Source organism: Natator depressus, chromosome 9, assembly GCF_965152275.1.
Source record: "Natator depressus isolate rNatDep1 chromosome 9, rNatDep2.hap1, whole genome shotgun sequence".
NCBI classification, from domain to species: Eukaryota; Metazoa; Chordata; order Testudines; family Cheloniidae; genus Natator; species Natator depressus.
In genome coordinates this window covers 52,257,538-52,282,866 of record NC_134242.1, presented here as the reverse complement: position 1 = coordinate 52,282,866, position 25,329 = coordinate 52,257,538, and the positions used below count along the sequence as shown (strand labels likewise).

At 45.9% G+C, this 25,329-nt stretch overlaps 1 protein-coding gene across 6 annotated transcripts in view; it reads left to right on the top strand.

Moving 5' to 3' along the window:
* The first annotated feature begins 625 nt into the window (after nt 1-625).
* EPHB1 (EPH receptor B1) overlaps nt 626-25,329 on the top strand; it is a 402,223-nt gene continuing 377,519 nt past the window's right edge. For all 6 annotated transcript variants that reach the window (XM_074964154.1, XM_074964158.1, XM_074964156.1 and 3 more), the window contains exon 1: nt 626-989. In XM_074964154.1, coding sequence (XP_074820255.1) covers nt 917-989 — 73 coding nt within the window. In that variant the 5' untranslated portion in view covers nt 626-916. The remainder of the gene's footprint in view (nt 990-25,329) is intronic.

The window sequence follows — 25,329 nt, the reverse complement described above, 5'->3', positions numbered from 1 at the left end:
CTTCTTCTGACATGGTCATAGTGCCTCTCTTCTCCTCACATCTACACAATACAGAGCAATTATGGGTGGCTGTTCGGGACCAAGAGAGACCCAGGATATACTAGAAAGGGGGCTGTAGACTAGATGTGTCAGAGCCCTGTAGGGGAAAATCATTCTTTTAACATTCAGAATCATATTATTTGGCCTAAACTCCAGAATCCCTTCTTGGAAAGGGCTAGCTGACATCAGCACACCATCAACGTGTTAGAAGATGATGAAAGCTATAGTCAATAAGAAGCCGGTCGCTGCTGAAAATAAAAATAGGTGGATTAGTTACCGACAGGCAGGGCTGGGTTGTGAATAGTGACCTGAATTTAGTGCTGCATCAGTGGAAATGTGTCTGCAATACTGAAAAGGACCATTACGGGGAGCTCTTTCACTTCCTTATGGCTCGCTCTCCTCATTCTCTCCCCATGCCTCGCTGCAAAAGTTTTTCTTAAAACTAACAATACCAGTGTAAGGAGGTGCTCTGCGCTGATTGGATGGGGGGGTTTTGTAGGCTTGATTCCTTGATTGGACAGGAGGTGTTGGGGGTGGGAAGAGAGTTGATGGGTGGGGGGGAACCCTTTCCCTCCCCCTCCCTCCAGCCTCAGTGGCTGATTTTGTTCTCACTGTACACTTTACTATTGCTTGCAATGTGACACTAAAATATATACTCTCTCTCTCTCACACACACACACCACATACACACACACACACACACCCATGCACGCACACAGACACAGACACACACACACACAAACACACACACACAGCACTGGGGTATCCAAAGTGGAATACTAAAGGAGATACATATATAACAAAAAGCAACAAGAAGGGAAACCAGTCTTGCCAAACAAGGAACTATTTTTTTTATAACTCTTATTTCTTCTGAAACATGTTTGGGTCTACCATGGCACTGGATTTTGTAGTGGTTTTCTGCTTGGCATCTGCAATTGCAGCAGTGGAAGGTAAAATACAAACAATAACGGGGGAAAAAAAACTTTTGTACCTGGGTTGCTCTGTGAGATGTTTTAAAATGCATGTTGTTTCCCCCTCTCCTTGTGCAAAAGGCAGCTGGTGTAGTGAAGGGCTGGCAGGGCTCAGGGGCTGCCACATGCGACATGTAAGGAATCTGCGATACTTTCTTCACTCTTGCCCGGAGCAGAGCCAACCAAGTGGATTTCCCATGATCTGGCTCTCGGAATGGGTAGGACTTATTCCGCCCCCTCAATCCCCCAGCCAACAAGGCAGATGGACTAGCGGTTTGCCCTAGGCTAACCCCCATTCCCTCCTTGGCCGGGGAAGATGCTGAGCTGCATTGCAGGGCTTGTTTAACATGCTACAAACTGTCAGCTTGGGGGCTGAAGCAGCGATCAGTGATTCCAAGGAAGATGGGGGGATCTTGGAGCCCAGGGTTGGTCCAGGAGATTGTGTTCAGACAGGATCTTTTGATTTGCAGCTGCAATAACTCTGCCCCTCGCTCCTTCCTATACCCGTCTCTCACTCTCTTGCCCGGTTTGTCTCTCTCACTTTCCGGGTCTCTCTCTCGCCGTCCTCCTGCGGCTGTATCCCTTGGGCTGAGCAGAGATCCCGGCTTTCACGGCAGGCAATCGCTGCTCTTTGTGCATGGGCATGTGTGTGTTTGTGCTTGTCGCTGGAGGCAGCAGGAGCAGTTTGGGTTTTAGCTGATGCCCAGGGCTGTGGGTTTACCGCTGGGGCGCGGGGGGGAGACCGAGCAGGGGTGCTTTGGGAAAAGGGCATGCATTACATACTGAAGGGCAGATTATACTGGGAGCCAGTGGGAAATGCCATCACAGCCAGGCATTTTGCTGCTTCTTACCCATGGTCTGGAGATGACAGACTTCTGTATTTTAAGCTCTACATTCTCTAGCAAAGGAAGTGTAATTTGTCTGCATATAGATCACCAAGCCTGCAGGTCTCCTTGAAAAATTGTGTCCTAGCTAAAGACCTTTTTTTGAGCTCTGTCCCTTAGTAAGAAAGCTGGTAGCACTAAGGAGAGTAAAGGGACTATGTGGGGTGCATTTAGCTTTAGCTATCTCTATCCATATTGTCTCTATACTAGTCTAGCTATAATTCCAGTGCCCTCTGCATTGGATATTATTCTATACTATATACTATTCATTATATCAGCTGTATCATTCAGAGCTGGAGTCCCTATATCTTTCTCTCTGCTCCTCCTCCTTCCCATGTCCCTGGCAAAAAATTGTGCCACAGCCTTTTCCAATGAATGAGACATGCCTTACATCAAAACCTGGCTTTCTGTTTCCTGCTGTCTGGCGGGTCTGAGTTTATTTTGCAAAGCAAGGAGGCTCAAGAAAGTTCAGTGAACGAAAAGAAACTTTCGCACTAACACAGAGGAGAACGTTCATTTCACCAAACAAAATGAAGTGGGAGTAGCTTCATGAACAACTTTTGGGCACAATCCATTTTTGGAATCAACAGTGGGCTCTTGGTCATTTGCATTTGGAGTCAGGATTGCAGCTTCAGTATTCTCGTAGCCCATCTATTCTAATTTTAAAATAGTTGTGTTTGTGATCCAGCAGAGAAAGGGAAACAATTGCAATAGTTGTGGCTTAGATAGTGAATAACAAATCTGATTTATAAGTCTGAAATGATCTTTGGTTAATAATACTAAACAGAATCTAAAACCTGCTTAGCTGGATCTTATGTGCAACAGGGTGGAGAAACTTAAAAAAAATTGAAATGTCATCTCCTTTTTTAAACCAGAACAGTACCGTTATTCTTGCTTTTTGTGATATCTTCTTTAGGTGATGTAGTAACAGTCAAAATCCCTCTTCTTTTTGTTGACGACTGCAGGAATCCTCCTTTGAATCTCTGCTTTATCCAGACTGTAGCTCAGGGAAAAGATTAGTGCAGAAAGATTTTTTCCCCCCCCAAAAGGTGGGGTTTTTTGCCATTCCACTCTTCTCCCAGCTGGTGGTCTTTGCAGGGGTTCTTTATTAAAATTTGTTAGATGCTAGGGAGGCATATGTTGTGTTCAGAAAGCAGAGGGGGACCTGGTTGAAAGCTGCTGAATTCTTCCTCCTTGAAATTGGAAGGTTGAAGAAATACGCTGATTAAAAAAGTTAAGTTAACCTGTAGTTATTCATATCAACAAAACTGATCCCAAGTAATCACACAAGGAAGTGTTCCCCCTTTCCAAATTCTGCATTTTGGGGAGAGCAAAACATATTTGTATTTATTTTGCATCCCAGGAACTGTTTAGAATCATAGAATATCAGGGTTGAAAGGGACCTCAGGAGGTCATCTAGTCCAACCCCCTGCTCAAAGCAGGACCAATCCCCAATTATTATTTTTTTGCCCCAGATCCCAAAGTGGCCCTCTCAAGGATTGAGTTCACAACCCTGGGTTTAGCAGGCCAATGCTCAAACCACTGAGCTATCCCTCCCCCCTGGTTTGTTTGTCTCTAGCCTTCCATTCTCTGGATTGCTCTTTTGAATTCTGTGTGTGCTGTGGTGGGGCAAAGTGCATCTGTAATGTGGCACCCCTCAAGATGACATGAATCTTATTTATTTTACTGGAATTCCATTATTTTTGTTTCAGCCTTTTGAGGAAAAATAATTTTCTGGATGAGAACAGGTTTTGATAAAAATCAGTCTTGGATACTTGTTTAGGGAACTAATAGAGAGAAGGAAAATGTTTGGGGAAAAATGTTAGAAATCATTCTGCAATGTACTAAATATTCTGTTATTTCCCTTCCGACCCTGGTGATCCTTTGTTACCTTATTTGTGTGTTCCTTTTCTTTCCCCCTTTGTATAAAACAGCCCCTGACAATGATGGTCTGTATGGTTTGAAGGTACATACCTGTAGATGTATCTGCTCCTAAAATTGCATTTTGAAACATGGCAAAATGAGCTAATGAATGTCACCAGTGAGCCTCAAGAAAGCCCTGGCTAGAGCAGTCTGTGTGCCAAAAGCTGACTGCCAAGGGTTAAAAAATACAACTTATTCAGCAGAATATTAGAGCAACCGGCTCTCCAGGCAGTACAATCATTCACTTATTCCCACACCCCTCCAGCCTATCCTTTCCCCCTCATACTCTACATATGGGCATCTAACCATAGGTAAAACTGACCCCAGCCTTGTGGCTTGGTTATTTGATTTGTTATGAGTGTGTAATGGTCAGAAAAGTGAATCAATAAGACGTCAAATCTTGCTCTCCTGGGTGAACTGTTTGTGTCTGTGGTCTGTGAGGCTTATTCTCCCATCTGCCTCTTTGACTGCTTCTTGTTTTACTCTGGAAGTTCTCTGGAGTTTAGGAGATAACCCCTGGGCAAACAGCTCTGCTTACCAGCCTAATTCCTCCGTAACCACAGAGAAAGCAATCCAAAGCAAAGGCATTACATTAATGGTATTGTCTGGGACACATATTGTAAGTGGAGGGTGTATTGTAGAATGACTGTACAGTTGATTGGGATGTGGCTGTCAAAGGACGATGATATCGATTTGAATGTTATTGGTAAAAAAACAGAGCTCCGATGCTTGTACAATATTCCAGTAACAGGACTCTGAGTTCCTGGCAGAGGAGTGTCTGCTATTCCATACAATGGAGAAAATAGTCAGGAATGATACCTTCTCAAACCAAACTGTGGTGCCTCCCTGCTAATCGACTCTTTTAATGTTTCGCTTGTCTTCTAGATCCCTATTGGTTCCATATCGGGGGGCTTTCTGTCTTGGTGAATGAGATTTCATTTCTGTAGCCTTTCTTAAGGAATTTTTGTGTTTACTGAAGTGTCAGAAAGGAGTTGGCAAACTCACTGCTCCCTTTCTTTTGGGATGTTGTAATTAATATGCAAGATGTTAGAGACAGATCCTACTAATATGGAAATCTGTGGCCCAATTTCCACAGGATGGGTCCCTTAGTCTGTGTGTTATGGTAGATATGCTCTCCCTTAGGGTCAGTTTGGGCAACAGCTATGATTTCTGTTGACCGGTTAGGTTAAGGGATAGCTGCTGCATGTCCTGTTCAGATCACTGTGTATGTGGCTTTCTTCTATATGGCACAGGATGATTTTTAGTGTGCTGTTCTGGGAACTGACGCACATCTTATTGTGCTCTGCTGCTTTGACCGTGGAATCCCACTTTCTATATATACTGTATAGATTCACATTGCGATCCATGGGGAGATCGCTCATGCTGAGCTTTATGGGACTAGACTGCCATGTAAAATAACATGCTGCCACCATACTCTACCAAAATCAGGACTGCAGCTACAGAGGCTGAAGGCTCATCTTGTGCCCGTAGCCTCACGTCATGCAATAAGATATCATCCATGTGCTTTAAAGGGCATTTTACTGCCATTTTCACTGGCCTGTGAGATGATTCATCTTCTGAAATCTCAGTCAAGGAAGAACAGAGTCCAAATATTTTAGCGTAAACCCCAAAGAGAAATAGATACGAGCACTATAGACATTGACAAGCAGGCTGACGGGGCACATACCATCCACTGTGCACTGAAAAACAAATATAATAAGGCAGAAATACAAGTAAATGTACCAACAATACATGTGTTTTCCGCTAAAATAGACTATTGAAGCAAGTATCAGTCCTGGGTTCCTAACAACACAGCCAGCTGGCATCATATAGCAGAGCTCATTGCCTCCTAGTGCAGCATCTAACCATAGGATAGGCAACAAGCATTAGAGGAGAGTGGATGTATTTTTAAAGCTCCAGCTCTACCTCCATCATAGCCCCTGGAAGGCTCCGTGGAACTAGAACCCAGGTCTGCAGAGCATTAGGCAGTTAATGGTCTCCCATCACCACCAGGAACCTGCATAAAGTTACCTCCAAGGAGCATGCTGGAGAATAGGCACTGCAGGATGTACCACCCAATGAGTCCAGACTGACAGCACCCGGTGGCCTTCTGATTGCCCCATGCTCAGTATTTAACCCTAGACGGTGGCCCAGGAAATTGTCTGGGCAGCTATGCAGACTTCTGGTGTGCTGTGATTTCACATATCGCTTTGCTGGCTGGTCTTGTGTCTCTGACTCCAGTCTGACTCTGGCTCCTGACTGCAGCCTGGTAACTGCTGTTGGTCTCTAGTCTCTGACTCTGGCCTGAATCTGACCCTGGCTCCTGCCTGTTGATCATGGCTCCAGCAATTGCTGTGATCCCTGTGTACTGACTGCCGCCTCCTGACTGTCTGTGGCTTGGTGACCCCAGCCCGGCTGTGCTGCTAGGCCAGACTACTCGTACAGCCTCACTGCTCTCATCAACTCAAGCTTAACAAATAGCACAAGATGGGCAAGACTCCGGGTACATGGCATGTGGTAGGGGCTCTCGCAGTATGTAATAGCCAGGTTTGTTGGCGTCCACCCTTCTGATCAGGCAGATTTCTAACCGGGAGTCTGCCTGGAAGTTACTGTTGAGGGAAACAGCAATAACACCTGCCTTTTCCCGATGGTCCCCAGGGAGATTTGGGGGCACCCTCAGCAGCTGGCTGCTCTGGGTGATATAAGAAACCGGGGCAGTTGGGAAGCCCTGGGTCACCATGTTGGATGCTAGGATCTGTATGGCTCTCAGGAGATCTACAGGCTTATGGGGATGAACTTAATTTCTCTTCCATGAGCGTGGGGTGGGGTAAGTATGTCCCATTCAGGGCAACTGCACCTGTATTCCTCCACTTTGGACCAGCAAGGGCACCTGCTCTAGGCTCTCTGCAGAGCCGTCATCTCTCTTGGGCGGAGATTCATGTCTCTCTCCCTCCTGAGCAGAGTATTTCCAGGCTGCCCCATTCCCTGCCTATACTGTTATTCTCAGCAAGCCATGCTACTTAAACAGGTCAGCATCTGCACTTGGCTTACCTTTCATTGGCTATGAACAGTGCAATTGCCAGCAGTTATAAGTCAGTGCACAGCTCCTTCTAAGCAAATACATAGATTCTGAAGGTAAAAGCATTACAGCTAAAACCTATTAAAACAACAAAAGAAGCTACATGCCTGTTTAAAGCTTACCAGAGGTCACCCATTAGTCTTATGGGGCCTCAATATGCCAAAGTCCTTCCAGCCTTTCCCAGGAAGGAAGGGCCTGCCCATTTGCTGGATCAGAAAGAAGACCCTGAGTCAGTTTAAACTCAGGCCACTTATCCAAAAGTCCTGTCTTTGCCTGTTGGTCTCTGGAGAATCCAGAGCGTGAACCAGCATAGGCGAGGCTCTCCGAAGGCAGTGCCTCTCTGGAGGTGTTACAACCTGAGTGAATTTGTCTAATCACCCTGCAATGTTCTTAGTTCCTGGAGGGCTGTGGTCACAATTGCATACAAACCCTGGCCCAAAGTGTTGCTTGATCTAGTGATTGCATATTAATTATATTGATCACTTAAAAATTCCCAATTAACACTGACCTCTGATAGGTTCTCATCCTGAGATCAGGCCCAGTATTATCAGCTGGGAGCCATGACATGCCTGGTTGTAACATTCATACTTAGGACGAACCTCCTGGATTTGTACTGGTTTTATTAACACAGTTAGCAAAGCTACAAACACTTCATCCCAGCATGGTAGAGAAAGATAATACAGGCTGTGCTCTGAGCAGCCCAATACTCGCACCATCCCTTCCCAAAGGACCTGAAGTGTTAGTCATCATCTGCCTCATCAGACTCAGCATCACCAGTGGCCATCATCCTGGCATCTCCCAAGGCAGCCAGGTCCGTATACAATTTCTATAATGTGTGACATTGATGCCACTTTGCCTAATGCATATTCAATAGGGGTTGTAGCTGCTTGACCGCTTTTCCTTATTTGTATTGCTTCGCCCTACGACTTTGGGGTGCCCTGTTTTTCATAGGCCAACTCGATAGTTCCCCTTATACTCATTAACATTTACATCACTCAGTCACCATGACAACTTGTGGTTAGCACATTGCTGACACCCTATGTCTGCAAAATCCCCAAAATACTCTAACTGGCTTTAACTGGTACATTGCAGCATACATTTGCTAAATATCAGCAGTTTTAACGTCCTTCACTCAAGACATCTTCTAATGTCTTGTGATATAGCATCACTTACTGGTTAGTTGCTTATGTCAAATCTTTCTTTGGGCCTGAGGACTTGTTTGGCTAAGCTAAGTATCTTACAAGCCTGAGGACTGTAGGCTTTTGCATTACAGCCTTAATCCATACCTATATCTTACCTAGCAAATACCTATAGGCTACAACAGTGATACATAAACAATACACTGGGATCTCTCAAAGATATGGCACAGAATTGCCATATCATAGAATCATAGAATCACGGAACTGGAAGAGATCTCAAGAGGTCATCTAGTCCAGTCCCCTGTACTCAACGCAGGACTAAGTATTAGACCATCCCCGACAGGTGCGGTCTAATGTGCGGATTATTGCAGTGGGTGCTAAGGCTCAGCCGCAGAACCTGTGAGCTGACGTGTGGATGTCTCTCTAACATGCTTACTGCACATGTTCACACTGAACTGATACTATAACACACTTAAGGCAATAGGGTAGTTCTTAGGGAAAAATGATTGCCCGCTGAGTTGTAAAAGTGACCTTGACAGGGCAAAGATGACGATCTCAGCCTGGATTTTTGGACACACTTTGCTTTTAACTCTGAGACCATAAAATTCAGTGCTGACCTATGTGAGTAGAGAACACCAACATGTGATGGTGTCAGGACACAGTGTATCGCTTACAGACGTGCGCTATGCATATTTTATGAGCATTCCTTTGGGTTGCCATGTGTGGGAGGTCCACAAACGTACAGATCGTGTCAACAGCAGTTTTGTAGCACCCCTGGCCATCATGTATGTTGTTGATGCCATTTATCGTATTTTTAAAATTTAGTCTCTCTCCATTTCCTCCCTTTATCATATATGCATTACTCCAGGGTAGACTGAACTACTCTTATGACTGTTGGCATGCCCCCACTTGACAGGAGGAGTCCCACTGAAGTCAACCGACCTACTCAGGTTAATTGTGCCAATGAGTGCCAACCTTCTAAGGGTTGCCCAAAGAAAAAATGACGTTATTTGTATGTGTTTAGATTGGTGACAACCTCCAAATATGAAGTCAACTTGTAAAATAGTTTATGTGTGTGATGACAATCATGACCACATGAGTGGTACTGTCTGTGATATATACTGGTTACTGGTTGAATTTTTCACCTACAGCAGAGATTCAAACTCTGCTGTGTATGAAAAATACATCATGTAATTTTGGGGAGGACAGCACTTAGCCTCTGAGTACAGAATGTACCTCTCTCTCTCTTTGTGTAGATATATGGCTAGGTAAACACACAAAGCACTCAACAAATCAGCCTCCTCATTGCAGAACCATATAAGAAATCACACAGTAAGCCAATGCCTCATTTATCCTTCATATAAACCCTGCCTCTATATATACACATTATGAGTCGGTATTATGATATAGCCTTAAATTCCATGATCCTGTGCAATTTTTTCCACTGGACCCCTGCTTCATTTAGTGCATGGGATGGAGCTGCTCTGGGGATGGATCAGGGATGTGCAGAGAATGAGGCTGCTGTCTGTGGTACCCTGCCTCCTTTACTGCATTCAGCTCCTTCCCAGCCATCTCTGGAGGTGGCAGTGGGGCTGATGGGGAATCCTTTAAGGCCTCTGGGAAATGTATTTATAGCCAGAAGAGACAATGCTGTGGCTTAGTGAGGGAAGTTGTCAGAGTCATCATCTGCTATTGATTTTTAACAGAATTAAGCTCCCAAATGGTTCTTTTTGGAAGTCCGTTGTATTAGGGCAAGGATGTCTGTGTGTTTATAGACATGGATTCATTGGCTGGGGTGTTTTCTTTCAGAGGAAGGTTGATTGTGATCAGCAGCACGAGTTTACCTCTGTCCCTGTGTTGCAATATAGTGATTCCTTTTGTCATCCTGGGGCTTCATTATCTTGCCCTAAATCAATGTTGGGAGCACATGTTCTGTTGGCAAAGTCATGCACAAGGGGCTGGCTTGTGAGCCCTGCTGCGTACACGTGCAGGGAAGTAAGGGGGTGGAAGGAGCTCCCTGATCCTCTGGGTTGAGCTACCTGCATCACCAGAGACTGCACAGGAAGGGAAAGCAACAGCTGTCAGGCTGCTGCCTCCTACCCAGAGAAGGTGGGCAAAGAGTGGGTGAGCAGAGGCAGGGCATGTGCCAATCTGTGCACTATAGAAGGGGAAGTAAGCTGTAAAAGCCACAGGGCTAGCACAGATTCCCTCCCTCTGCAGAGCCCCTTACTCCGGCTGGGTTTCATGGTTACAGCCCAGCCCAAGTCAGGGACAAAACCAGAATGTTAAATCCTGGACTCCATGGGGGACTGTTTTTTACAAGGAAACTCTTAGAGGGAGAGATGAGAATTGAAACAGAAGGGGAAATAGATTGATCCAGGGAAGGTGAGAAAAGCAGCCAGTCCGAGCATGCACCCTCCCTGGGATCACTCACTTCTCCATCCGGACCAAGGCATTCTTCCCCTTTGGGTTATAGTATGCAGCAAGCTCCATCAGTCACGCAAAATTGTCCTTATGGGGGCCAGCACAAGGCCTAGCTACCACTTAAACCCTCAACGATAGGGTTGGCGGGGGGCTTCAGTGATGTCTCACCCGCTGCTAATATGACATGGCTAAGTGCCGTTCAGATACTCATCCAGTGACTGCAGCAGGCTGCGTTTCTTAGTTGTGTTCCGTTAAGGTGGTGCATCCGGAGTGTTGTCTAGTGCAGTGGTTTTTAACCTTTTTTCATTTATGTACCCCTAAAATATTTCAAATGGGGGGCAGATCCCTTTGGACATCTTAGACATAATTTTCCACCCCCCGGGGTCCACGCACCACAGGTTGAAAACCACTGCTATAGTGGATCAGGCACAGGCTGGGAGTGAGGAGACCTTTGTTCTACTCCCAGCTCTGCTGTGTTGCCAGTCTCTGATCCCCACCCCCACACCTTTGTATGTCTAGTCTACTTATCCTGTAAGCAGCTCAGGGCGGAGACTGCCTCTTAGTGTGAGGACACAGCACAATGGCTGTCCATTCTCCAGTGGTGTCCTTGGGCACTGCAGTGCTGCTCCTAATGAATAATGTTTAGCAGTGCTGCAGCAGTTCTGTGATACAAGCAAAGGGGGCTCCAGGACTAGAAAAGGCTGCTTCATTCATCGTATGGTACCTGACTAGTCCTTTTTTGAATATGGTATCAAAATGGCTCCTGTTCTGAGCATGAGGCAAGTCACAATTCACTGAGCTCTGTGTGAAGAAGTGTTACCTTCCTATAAGCACTTTTCACCTGCTGCTGCTTCTGTCTGGGTTCCAGAGTAATGGGGCTTTAAAATTAGTTCAAAGTGCTTCTTTATGACTCCCTGCACCGTGCGGTCCCTGTTAGACTCTTGACAACTTTAATCATAATCCCCTCTTAACCAAACCTGTCGAAGAAGAACATTATTATTTCTACTCTACTGAGGAAATTACTTTGATAGTAAAGTAATACCCTGGGACAGATTTCAGGTTTAAAAGAAAATTTGGGATGGAGAATTTCTGAAGTATAGCATAGCAATTGATTGAACCGGATTTGAAGTTAAAAAGAAAGTCCCCTGGTATGGTCATATAAAGAAAACACCATTTTATGGAGCTTATATGTCTTATAAATTTGCTTAGTGTAAGAGTTTTACTTACTAGATTAAAGATGCAGAACACTGGTTCCTTTAGCTGTCTAGGAGGTTGTTCTCCCATAGACTCTGCTAGCTCAGGGTAGAAACATCTGTTCCTGCGATGCTAGGATAGACCCATGTAGGCTCCAGCCAGCCAGTTCTTGCCCCAGAGAACTTACCATCTAAATAGACAAGACAGACAAAGGGAGGATTTTTATCCCCGAGTTACAGGTGGGGAACTGAGACACAGAGAAATGAAGCGACTTATCAAAGGTTATGCAGGAAGTTTGTGTCAGAAATAGAACCCAGCTGTCCCTGAATCACAAACAGTGAGCTGTCCACTAGATCACGCTGCCTCTCAAAATATAGTTTGCCACAGTAGGGCTGGCCCAGTGGTTTCCAATTGATTCTAAGGGAGGGAGCGTTGCCCAGATCCCACTGAACTGAGAGTTGAGCGCTGAACTCTCTTAGGTTCTTTTGAGAATGCCAGCTGCGAGTCCACCACCCAAAATTCCATCGGGCAACATTTACAGCATCTACAGAGCAGGAAGATAATGTGTTCTGCCCTTTACTGGGGTATGTCTGTGAGTGTACTTATATCTGAACATGGAAGGTCATGTAAATATCACATTGATTTCTCAGTCACATGCAGAATGAATATTGCTTTCCTCATTTTCTTATCAAACAGTGGGGCTTAGGTCTCTACCTTTTATAATAACAGTATGTACACAGGACTTACCGTAACTCACAGTCTATACTGCCTCCCCTGCTATATTCCCTGGTGTATCTAAAGCCCTTTCAATTACTGATAGTGTAAAACAATAACTTGCACTGCAAGCAATACTGTTTATCTTCAATAAAATACTGGTAACTACTCTTACGGCACATAGAAGGCTAGCCTTACTACAGGTGGCTGAATGTCTCTTTGGCACTTTTCATATAGCCACTTGATTTTTATTTTATGGTTTTGTTGAACCAATTATTTTTATTTTTGGATGACTGGCTGTACTAATATTTTTGCAGTTTGTGATGGGGAAAGACAGACATAAAAAGATGATAATGAGCATGAATACTCAACTTTTCCCACACTCTGCAGTCACTCAGAAAATGCTATTTCTCTTGGTCTCTGATGTTAGTTGAACTAAATTTAATCACATTTAGTATCTAGATAAAGGGTTGTAATGGGCTGGTGTTACACACTGTAACCCAGTATTTTGTAGGAGTTCCCAAGAGGTCAGCAAGTGAGATGAGATTTGTCTATTACTGTCTTCCCATAGGACACAGTGTCTGCCAATGCAGTTTCTATCTATCCCATCCCACAACATCATCATCATCATCTTCATTGTCATTATCATCATCTCCTTTGTTCAACACCAAGGGCCGAGGTTATGAGCAGATTCCATCCCACATCTCCCCTTTTACAAATCAGGTTTTCTTTTTACCTTTTACAGCTGTGTGTGTGCAGCATCACTACCTGGTCTGCCTTGTTGTACAAGCAAACGTTGGCTATCTTAGTGGACAGCAGCTGTATGACATTGTTCATAGGAAAAAAGTAGCTCTTGCAATTCCAGCTGTCTGCCCCTGTGGCCCTTGTCACCATAGCGTCTGAGCACCTCACGTTCATTAATGGATTTTATTCCCTCACACCCTGTGCGTTAGAGAAGCCTTATCCCCGTTTGACAAATGGAGGCTCAGCAATTCAGTGACTGGCCTAAGGCCACACAGGAAGGCTATGGCTCAGCCAGGAATTGAACCCTGAGAGAACTCAGGTCCAAGGCCAGGTGTGTTCTACTGCTCAGCCTTCCATAGCGATGCTCCTTCACCCAGCATTCACTGGTTGCGGGGAAGGCTCTCTCCTTCTCAGGCCTAGTTTTTTGGGGAGAAGACAACTTCTGGGTCCACTCGCCAGCAGAGGAGCAAATTTGTGGAGAAGACCATTAAGCAGGGGACCGCTCTTGTGGCTCAGGACAAGCTTTGAGATCTTCTCCGGAAGCCATCGCCCATCCTCACCCTAGCACAGTAGCTGAGTTCTGGAGAGGTACAAGCAAAAACTCTGGGATCTTACTCCCCAGCAGGAGATATCAGGGCCAGCCAGTTCCTTTCTCTTGCTTTGCTTGGCTTCTTTCCTGTCTGGCCATCTCTTTGCACACAGGGCGAAAGTGATGTCAGCTTTCTCAGGCCGTAGGAGCCAGCATCTGCCAAACTGCAAGTCTGACAGCAGAGATTTGTCTCCTGCAGACTCCCTGAGTATCCTGTATTGAGCACTGAGAGTGACACTCACTCCTGTGCATTGGGCCAGCCCAAGGTCTACGCACACCCCAAATCTTACAGAAGCCCTACTTTGACGGCTTAAGTGCGACATGAGTGGCTGCATAGGTCTTGTGCTGCCCCTCTGCAGAGAGGGGATGTTCCTCCAGAGAGAGTCAAGGGGCTAGATCCTCAAAGGGATATAAGTGCCTGATTGCCAGTTTAGCTCAGTGGTGAGGGAGAAGACCTGGGTTCAAGTCCATGCTCCACATCAAGCAGAGTGGGGACTTGAACCTGGGTCTCCCACATTCTGGGTGAGGTGTAGGGTAGAAGGGAAGCACTTCAGTCTCAGTCCCAGGTGAGAAGGGCCTGATCTGCCTTCGGTACCTAACTCCAGGGGACGCTCATAACTGAGGAGCCTGTGTGGGGAGAGGTGCTTCCTTCTAGCCCTGAGTTATGTACCCAAGTCCCTTCAAGGAGTGAGGCATAGGCCACACCTCCTCCTTGGCATTGCCTGTTGGCTAGTGTTGGTGGCTCAGCAAGCTGTCTTTGGGAATCGCATTCGTAGGCTCCTCACTCTCCCTGCGCATCGTACAGGGAACCTGGGTGCCTAAAGTGGATTCCGCTGGGCAGCACGTCACCTGAAGTTAGGCACCGCAGTGCTGGGCCTGAATCCCCCTTGTAGCTCTAGCCCAAGAGCACCTACCAAGCTCTGCCTTGTTCACTGCTTGCGTCCTGCATTTGTCACTACACGGGTCAGTTAGCCGTGCATGAGGGATCTGCTCAGCCTCCTTCTCTCTGACCTTTCCGAAAAGCAGGATGCTACAGCACTGAGGTCACTGCTTTAGGAGTCAGGAGACCCATCTCCTGCTTGCTATTTCTATTTGCCGCTGAGCTGCTGTGTGATTTCCCCTCTCGGTTTCCTCTCCCACCTCTTGTCTCTTTAGATGAGGGCAGGCACTGTGTGTTACTATGTGTATGGACAGTGCTTAGCACAATGGGGCCTGGATCGGCCCTCTACACGACCACTAAAAGTCATACTGCTTAAACTGAGCCTGCACCAGATACGATCAACACTTGGTTACATCCAAACCAATTTTCACACTACAAGACAGTTTGTCAATGAGGGCGTTTTCCCTGCCAAATTTCATCTTGCTGCCTCTTCTCTATTGCAGATCGAGAGCTATTCACAGAGAGAGTGAAAAGATTTTTTATAATGGGGAAGTTATATATTCCCCTTCCCCTACTTTCCTGATATGCCATAGGAGCGGAGCCATTTCTGCACACAGTCTCCCAAAAAATCCTCTGTGGATAGAGAGCAAGCCTGCACAGTGCCAGCCTTAAGGGCGAAAGTTTCATAAAGCAACTGAAAACACGGCTTAGAATGTAAATGCTTGTGCAACTTTGACGACAACAGCAGTTGTTATGGCTCCCACTATAATTATTGTTAATTCTCCTTTCCCCGGGCACTTTATACCTAGAGACATGGGTGAGAAGTCTAAGGGTCAGGAGCTATGAAGGTCTAATCCTGCCAGGTGCTGAACACCCTAATTGCCTGTGGACTTCATTGGGTGTTAAGGGTGCTTATCATTTCATAATAGGTGCTTTGTACCTCTCAGGACTGGTCCCTAGCTCCCACACCCAAGACTGGGGTATAAAGGGTTTCAGAGGAAACCTTGATGTTACAGGCTTGAAATCTCTGGTGTCCTTAAATAGTCTGCATAGGTTGGTACTAGCACCTAGCTCTCACATAGTGCTTTTCATCAGTAGATCTCAAAGTGCTTTACAAAGAACGTCAGTATCATTATCCCCATTCTACAGATGAGGAAACTGAGGCACAGAACCGTCCACATTCATCTAGTAAACCAGAGGCGGAGCCAGAATTAGAACCCATGTCTTCTGGATTAGCATTCATGCAAGTGAGAGCCACATCACAGGAAGGGGCTGGGCAGTCTCTGTCAACGCCCCTTCCTTCTAATCAACAATTCCTCTCTGTCCTTTCAACCCTGGGCCTTCACACCTGGCTCTCTTCCTCCAATGAATCCCCTTTCTCTAGCGTGTGTGTCTGTGACCCCAAACTAGCAGTGGGCTCCCTTCAATTGCCCCTTTTTGGCAGCCCCCCAGCTTAGTAAGAGAGAAACAGATCTCTTCACCACTGCAGGGGCTTTGTAGCCAATTCAAGAGGAACTCATATTGCAAATTCTAGGCGACGCATCCAGAGCTGGAGGAAACAACACAGCTGGCATCTTGAACAATTCCCCATCTAAAAACACAGTCAAGCTGCTATTGTATATCGAGCCATGCTATTTATATTGTTTCCATTTCCAGTCTCACATCCTTGGGTATTGGAGAAGCTGGTTGCGGGGGAAAGGGGGGGGCATGTAGAGGGTTGGGCTGGACACATAAAGGGGAAAGAATGATGGCACCTGGTGTTATTTAGCAGTTTCAAATATTCCATGTTTGGCTGGGGGGAGAGGAGAGAGTCAGGACCACCTCACCTGTGATATTACAGAATAGCTGGCACAAAGTCACTTTCACGTATAATAGCCATGGCCTATATGGTGTGGCATTAAAGAGGAACAATAAGAACAAGGCTCTTCCCAGGCTACAGATGACCCCAGTGACTCACACTGTATATTGTTATTAAATCCTGAAAAGACTGAACGGAGAATTTTTGTTCTTCTGCTACATAAACAAGACTCAACTCGCAGCCGAGATGGCCTTGATACAGCTGTCCCTGAAAGAGCACTGAATTCATATGCAGATCTTCAGCACCATGAATTGTGCAGTCAGGGAGTGACCCCACTGGCTAGCACCAGGTCTAGCGCAGATGGATCCTGGCCCATCTCCCCCCCCCCCCGCACTCCTGGATGAGTGTATTGTTGAGCTGCAGCCCAAACGCACTACAAAATCCATTTCACTGGTGACCCCAGCTGCATTTGAACTTGCGTACCTTTGAGGTGAAGGTTTTCACTGACATTCCAAGCTTTAATTAAGGCAAAAAATACATTTTCCCCACTCTGCCATGCAGCCAGCTCCAAGCTGAATTGCTCTTGTTGCCTGGCCCATTCCAGATAAAACCAAACACCGGTGATCACTGAGAAATCAGCTAGAACTGGTGAAAATGAATCGCTTAGTACCTGGCTATCATTCTTAATATCTATTAAGGGCTGGCCATTTGCTTGGCACTGTGCAAGGTGCAAATAAACACGGTCCCTGCTCTGAGGAGTGTCCCGAAAGAGAGACACAAACAAGATGGGAGGCCTTGGAAGATACAAAGCAGTTACTGATTTAGAGTATTATTGTGAGAGTCAGAGAGTTTAAGGCCAGAAGAAACCACCAGATCATCCAGTCTGGCCTCCTGTACATCGCAGGCCACCAGCACCACCCAGCCCCCGCATGCTAAACCCACCACCCGAAATTAGACCGAAGTATTACAGCCCATTGCTGATTGCTATTATTATTTATTTGTATTATTGTAGCACTTCGGAGCCACGGTCATGGATCAGAACCCCATTGTGCTAGGTGCTGTACAAACACAGAATAAAAAGATAGTCTCTGCTCCGGGGGTTGATAAGCTAAGTGCCTTCTTTTATATGTCTCCCTAAATCCCAGTGTGGGGTCCCAAGCCCTGTTTCTTCTCACCCACTCTCCTTAGTGCTGGGGTGGAGAGGACATCTACTTGCTGCGAGCCAATCAGTGGTTAGAACTCAGACCTCAGGTTTTGTATCTGTATCAATAAAGTCCTAGCTGTCAGCCACACTATGGACACTGTAGTATCTCCAGGACGGCTGTTACTGCAGGTTTCAGTACCACTTGCTGTCACTTGGGAAACTTCTGGGAGGGGCTGTTACTCCCAGGTGTCTCCAAGGGGCAGAAGTAGCACCTGCTGCCACAGGGTAGGTCCCCAATGGATCAGGAGATACTGTGGCCGCTGCAAGAGTCATGCAGTGCTAATTCAGGTTAGTCCCAAAGAGGTGAGTATGGGGCTTGCAGTAAGCATGATCTCTCCCTGCTGCCCCAGATTTGGCTCCTCCATGCCCCGAAGCAGGTAAGGGGATTCCTGAGCTGGTGGGAGGGGTTTTTCTTAGCCTGGCGAGGCAGGCAGGAGGGGGAAGGGTTTTGAACTGAGCCTCTGATGGGAGTTTCTGAGGCTGTAGGGTTTAAGGGGGGAGTTTTCTGAACCTAGTTGGGGGTGCCTGAGCCCAGAGCAGGGGGTTCTCAACTGTGTGTTTGTGGAGATGGCAGGATTCAGCGGGGCAGAAAGTGCTTCTGAGCCTTTGGTGGCGGTGGGGATTTTGAGTGAAGGTACAGGGGTTTCTGAGCCTAGTTGGGTCAAGCAGGTGGGGAGGCAAGTCTGTGGGGCAGAGACAGGAGGATGTTTCTGAGCTGATGGGTTTGGTTTGCCAGAAGCTCTGAGGGGCTGAGGAAGGTTCTGAGCTAGGCCTGGGCTGCGCTGGCTAACAGGACCAGCCTGGTTGGGAGCATGTTGCACTCCATTTGTGTTGGACAGGGCAATGGTGAATCAGGCCCTCAGGACTAGATTGTGTAGCCCTTCCTACTGTTGGTCCTGTTACTTACGAGAGCGGACCCCATGATTTCTGTGGAGGGAGCATCCCGCAACAGGAGGAAGGCTCTGAGGCTCAAGCTCTGGACGTGCTGAGAGTGGAAGTGTGTGAGCGCGGCAGGCGTGTCACTGTGATGCCGGTGCAGATACAGACCAGTGCTGGCATTTGGCTCCTGACAAAACAGGAGAGGACACAGCAGAGCAAGGGCCTTTGCCTGATTTTCTAACTCTGCCTTTGATAGTCACAGACTTACTAATGACAGCGCAGTCCCTTGAGTCTCTCTCTGTCTTGCACTGGATCTGGTCCATGAATAAATAGCTGAATAAATATCTGAATAAATAGCTAGCCACATTCTGCAGAACAATGTGTTATAACCGGTGCAAGTGTACATCTGAAGTTCAGTTGTATGTCAACTGCAAGGGATCAGGCATGCACCTGGAGTCACAGGTAAATCATCCCTAGTCATCTAGGGTGCTATCATGTCTCTGAGGCCCTGACCCACATTAGGGGTGGCATGGAGTCGTATCAGTACAGCAGAAGCATCATGTGCAATGTGAATTAAGGCCTGGTGAGTGCAGAGGAAGCACAACTGCTGCTACAACCCTGGAGCGTGTGCAGGGTGCACTCCTGCCTGCAGCTGGTCAGTTCAAGTTGGGAGGACAAATGGCCACATTGCACCTGTCTCCTGAACAAGGATGCAAAGAGTAGGAAAGTTCCTATCACTGCCCTGTCCCTTGTGTACCTGAGCAGCAGCCAATCACAATCCGGTCCACAAGCAGTAAGAGTTTATTGATTTACTTGTTTTGGGTAAAATACTCAAGCTTCCCAGATATCATCAAAAAGATGTTGCAACGCTCCATCTCCCTAAATGTACACACACACAGTAACTGGTCACTTAACTGCATAGCAGAGCTGAATAAATATTGGGGAAAATATTTCCCTGAATATTCATTAGAATTTGAAAATACACATTGCTTTGACCATGTTCTCTTTCTGCAAACAGTTGAGCCATCAAGCTCTGTGTGCATGAATACTTGCAAAAGGCAAATGGTAAGCATGGAAATTTGCTGCATAGCAATTTGCAATTGCATATTCTCACTTGTAATGTTAGAAATGTGGGAGTCCTGTTGTGTCAGTCATTTACAGAAGTCACTCAGTCAGGAAACAGAAGCAGTGTAGCAGGGCTAATTCAAATAACCAACGCCATGTGAATTTTGACATTCATGTACTAAATATTCACAAGTGACTCTCTGTGAGCTATTCAGAAAGGGGAAAATTGGGATGAAATTCCCAAATGACTTTGAGTAACAATTGCATTCAGGTTTCAGAGTAGCATCCAAGTTAGTCTGTATCTGCAAAAAGAAAAGGAGGACTTGTGGCACCTTAGAGACTAACAAATTTATTTGAGCATAAGCTTTCATGAGCTACAGCTCCTGATTTGTTTATGAATGTTTACTGTCTAGCCTCCCCATATAGGGGGTCTGGGTGACTAGAGGTGGATAATGGATCCTGGGTGGATGGGAAGCTGAGCTGGTGTGTGGTTGGAGCAGTATGAGCCCAGTGGCCTATTACTATTCCTCGGAGTAAATAGGAAGCAGGGAGGGAATCGTTTTAGAGAGTATGACTCCCTCTGTGCGCTGCTCGTGGAGGGTGCTGGAATGCTAATCTGATTGTTATTACACATTCTGGCCTTTTGACTTTAAAAATACAGGTGTCTTCAGAGCAAGCTGCCTGAGTTGCTTCTTTAGATCTAGGGGAGATAATCTGAGCAGGTCTGATACAAATACCATCCAGTATTAGGTGGTGCTTCTGACAAGCCATTCCTTTACTCCATAGCACTAGGAGAATATTCGTGATTGCAGTAGGTCCATCACTCTTCAGACAGGTGACAAACACAGATGGCCTGCCCCTCTTGCATTGTAAATTTGATATCTCCCAGCCACGAATGATTTTCGTCACCATCAGTTTTCCAAGGATGCACATAATGAGAAATGGTAAGAAAAATTAGACAAGTGTGAGCAAGAGCCAAAGGATCTGTGCTTTAAAAAAAAACCAACCCCCCCATCCCCAAAACTTTTAAATTATTGAAGGACACTGGGTAAGATTAACTTTCTGTGCCCAGCCCTTATTATTGTTTCATTTCCCTGGAACTGGGAATTGCAAGAACTTTGATAAATGGGTTGAAAGGTTCTGTAGTTTCTCTATAACTAATCTAAATATCTCTTTATCTTTTGCTGAAAAGCTAATTTGTAATTTCCTGTGGTAATGCTGCTTAGTGAATTGTAATGATGCAGGGTCTGCTTTTCCTCCTCGTTCTTCAAGAACGCTGCCATCAGAAAATTGTGTGAAATCTGGAAACTGGCCATTACTCCTGCTTTTAAATTGTCAATCTAATAAGAAAACTCCAGAAAGTGTGTGGACCATATGGTCCATTTTTTCACTTCTGGGTTGGAAAGTTTCCACCTTCCTGGAATATGTTTCTTCAGGATGGGTGGATAACAGCGGCCATATTTCTTTTGTTGTAAAACCCATAATGTGGCAGGTGGTACGATTGCACTTCATTTCTGTGACCTATAATCCTGCATATGTTTCCACACTAAAGCTTGCCAGTCCGTTCAAAATCTGTGCCCATCAGAAAGCTCTCCATCCAGGCTGTATCCCTGAGGCAAAGGCAGAGTAAAGAAAAGCTCTAACCCAACTTCACAGCCAAGTAGTTATGAGCATGTGGCCTGCACCAAGAATTGTCCGAAGCAGAATGAAAGGGGGCTGCTTGAGCAAATGGGTTTGGTGCAAGATAAATGACTTTGCAGAGACCTCACTCTGCTGAGCTAAGGATATTTGGTGTGTTGCAATCACTGATGTGCAATTATCTGTGGTGTTTGGCAGCAGTGCCCAGCTGCTGTGGTTTCAGAAGTGCTACAGAGACCTGCTACTCATAGCACCTCTCTGCTTTCAAGATCTGTTCTGCTGCACATGTTATTCATGGGAGTCTTGAGGCTAAATCTCAGTGTATCATAATGAAAACAAGGTAGTCAGCAGGAATTTTGAGCTTTGTAATAAAACACAGAGGGAAAAGATTGTCTTAAATCATAGAACATACTGGTGAAAAACAAAATTGTTAGCCTTGCTTTGAATAATTGAGAAGCCATTCCATTGAATATTTAATTACAATAATATTTAGTTAGCACAGTCCCCTGACCTTATTTCATACAATAGAATCTACTTGGGAGAATTGCTGTAAGGAAATGACCTGTGAAAAGAAAATATTTTGTCATATACCACCATTGATTTTTTTTATCAATCAGTTATTCAGCTGAAATTGGTTAATTAGCTTGGCTTCATTAAGACTCATTGGCATTTAAACTCAATGTTGCTAAATAATTATAGTTTTGTCTTCTGAGCCCATAACCCTGGGTCACCTAATTGTTATTAAAATATGTGTGTTCTGTTCTGTTTTTAATAACTTCCTTGAGAAAAGCCTTTATTGAAAAATCACAGAGTGGGTGGTGTCAAACGTTGATGACATAATGAGGGGACTTTGAGTTGCACTGAAGCTGCCTTCTCGACTCTGCTATCTTCATTTGGTGGTGCCTGCTTGGAGTTAAGTTGAAGGGAAGGAACTGTGTGAATTTGGGGGCCCAGATCCTCAAAGGTACTTAGGTGTCTAACTCCCACTGATTTCAGGCGGATCTGGGCATCAGAGGAAGAAGAACAGTTTGTGACAGTCTAGCATCCTAGTACCAAACTCCTTACAAAACTCCCCAGCAAGCAAAATCATTTCCCTTCTCTGCAGTTCTTAAACCAGATTCTCCTTTGAAGACAGTTGGAGAGCTAGTGGAGGGTTTAAAACCCTGTTGGGAGGGCAGAGGATTAGGAATAGTTTCAGATAATGATTGTAATTTGCTTGTTTTCCTTCACAATTCTATCCCATAATAAGCAGGTGGCTTCCTTTTAAGGTTTTTGCAGTTGGAGAAAATACAGTATTAAATGTATTTTGCTTTTTTTGATTGGGAAATAGCAATTCCAAATGAATTGGGATTAGCACAGGCCTCAACTATGTGCTAGCTAGGTTAGTGAGAAGGGTGTTTGATACCTGGGAAACATCCAGTTGGTATTACCGGTACTTTGAAGCTGATTAAGTTACAATGTCTTATACATTGTAGCTAAAAGTACAGCTTTGGGGACTGGTAGCATGCTGTGGACATGTTCACTTCTAGGTCATTTACTTTAATCTGAGCATGAGTGTTTATATCCCTGTTTTGAGTAAAACCCTATCTCATGTAACACTGGATGTTCCCAGGCAAGTGTCTAGTTCTTTTCTGCATCCTGCTAAGCTTTTGGCCTGAATGGTGCCAAGTGTCAATGAGTTCCATAGACAAAATCTGCACTCTGTAAACAAAATACTTCCTTTGATCAGTTTTAAATTGGTTGCCTTTGACGTTGTCCTATACCCCTATCATGGGGTGTATAGACCCCAGACAGGTCTGGCATCCAAGGAGTTAATGCAGGAACTGCAGGCCAATGCTGATTGGCAGCTTCACAGAAGCTAGGAGAATAAAAGAGCTGCCAGAGGAGCCAGCAGGGTGGAGAAGGAAGGTCCTGCCAGCAAGCTGGTAAGAAGCTGTCCCAGAGTCATGGGAGAAAACCACTTTCGCCACACCATGGGGAGTCTTCGAGTTCCGAGCCATGCCCTTCGGTTTATGCAATGCAGCAGTCACAGTTCAGTGCCGAATGGACAAGGTCTTGTGGCCGCATAATGATTCCATGGCCGCTTATTTGGACAATGTGGTGATTTTCAGGGCAGGCTGCTGCAGAAAATTAGTACCTATGATCACAATGCTAGCCGCATCCCTGACAGAACTAGCCAGAGCCTCTGGCCTCCAAAAAGTGTGATGGACTACTGAGGGCCAGGCGGCCTTCCAAAAGATTAAAGAGGTTCTGTGCGGCCAACCAGTACGATGAACCCCAGACTTCGAGAGGCCCTTTATATCCCTGAAGTTGCCATAGGCACAGTGCTATCCCAAGGATATGATGGTGCAGAACACCTGTTATTGTACTTAAACCGGACGTAACTCCACTGTGACAAAGCACATGCAATAATCAAAAGGGGGTGCCTTGTGGTGAAGTGGGCTAGTGAGACATTACGGTACTATCTACTAGGCAGCCACTTGAAGCTGGTGACTGCCCATGAGACAAACACAAGAGCATTGAGGTGGTACCTTAGCCTACAGCCTACAGCCTACAGCCACACTCCTTCCAGCCTTGGCCACCAAAATAAGAATACAGGTTTCTTCTCTCGAGAGGAGGAAGCACCACCTTTGAAGAGAACTCTCCCACTTCCATGCAAAGTGAGGTCTGTCTTGGGGTGTGTAGACCCCTAGCAGCCAAGGAGTTAATGCAGGAACTGCTAGCCAGTGTTGAGACATAGTGTGGGAGGCAGTGGGAGTGTTGCCCCCTAAACGGCTTGGAATTTGACCCCCCCACAACATGTGGCTCCGTTGGCCTGACTGGAGCTTCCCCCCAAATATAGAAGTCAAACTACACCTATGGCCTCACAGCAGCTGGGGGAATAAAAGAGCTGAGAAGCAGAGGGGCGAGGCAGTTGCCAGAGGAGCCAACAGGCTGGAGAAGAAAGGCCCTGCCAGCAAGCCGCCCCAAAGTGACAACAACTCGAAGAAGGGATAAGCAGAGCCACAACTTGCAGAAGCCTATAGAAGCAAGGGAGGTAGGAAGGAGCCCAGGAGACAGCAGGAGATTTGCTGAGGACAGATTCTGCCTGCCGGGGTTGGGGCCCTGACCCAGTGGAGTGAGTGGGCCTGGGTTCCCCTACATACCATTAACAGGGAATTAAGAGCCAAAGGAGATTCCAGGCCAGGAGCAGATATGCCCGCCAAACATGAGGGGAAGCCTGTACACCCCAGTGGGGCAGGAATTAACGTCCTCACCTCCAGAATAGGACTATAGAGATTCAGACAAGGAGGGTGAGCTGACTACCCCACTGATCTGAGCAGACTCTGCTCAGCACCCTGCCTGACCAAAGGGGGTTGGCACTGATGCACTGGGGCACCAGTTCACAACCTCCTTGTTCTTTTATTGTTTGCAGTGTGCTCTAATGGATAGAGCACTGGCCTGGGACTCAGAAGACCTGGGCTGTTTTCTCATCTCTGCCAATGGCCTGCTGGGAGACCTTGGGCAAGTTGATTCACCTGTCTGTGCTTCAGTTTCCCTGCCTGTGAAATGGGATAATGATACTGACCCCCTTTGAAAAGAGATCCTCTAATTAAAACCGCTAGATAAGTGCCAGGTGTTACTACACACTGTACCCCTCTTACTCTATAAAGTAAACACTGCTAATCTTATACATCTCTTCATATAGAAATCTTTCCGTGCTTTGAATCATTTTCATTTCCCTTCTCTACACCTTTTGTATTTCTGTTATCTGTCTCTTCTTGGAGATGCAGTGACCAGTAATGCATATAATGTTCCGGGTGAGGGTACACCCTAGCTGTATATAATGGCATTAGAATATTTTCAGTATTATTTTCCATCCCATTCTTTATCCGTCCTGCCATTTTGTTTGTTTTTTTGACTGCCATCCCCGGGGAAGTCTGAGAAGTTACAGGTAGTTCAGTAGCCAGGAAGGTGGAGGAGTCATTTCGTATATATTATCTTGTGGTTGTCAGCGCTGTGTGCAAGCTGCCATCATGCTGCAGATTTCCCTAGCTTCGTTAGGTCCCTCTGAAGTTCCTTGCAGCCCCCTCTGGTCTTGGTTAACCTACACAGTGTTGTGCTATATGCAGATTTTGCCACAATGCTGCTCATCACCTTGTCTGGATCATTAAGTATATTCTGT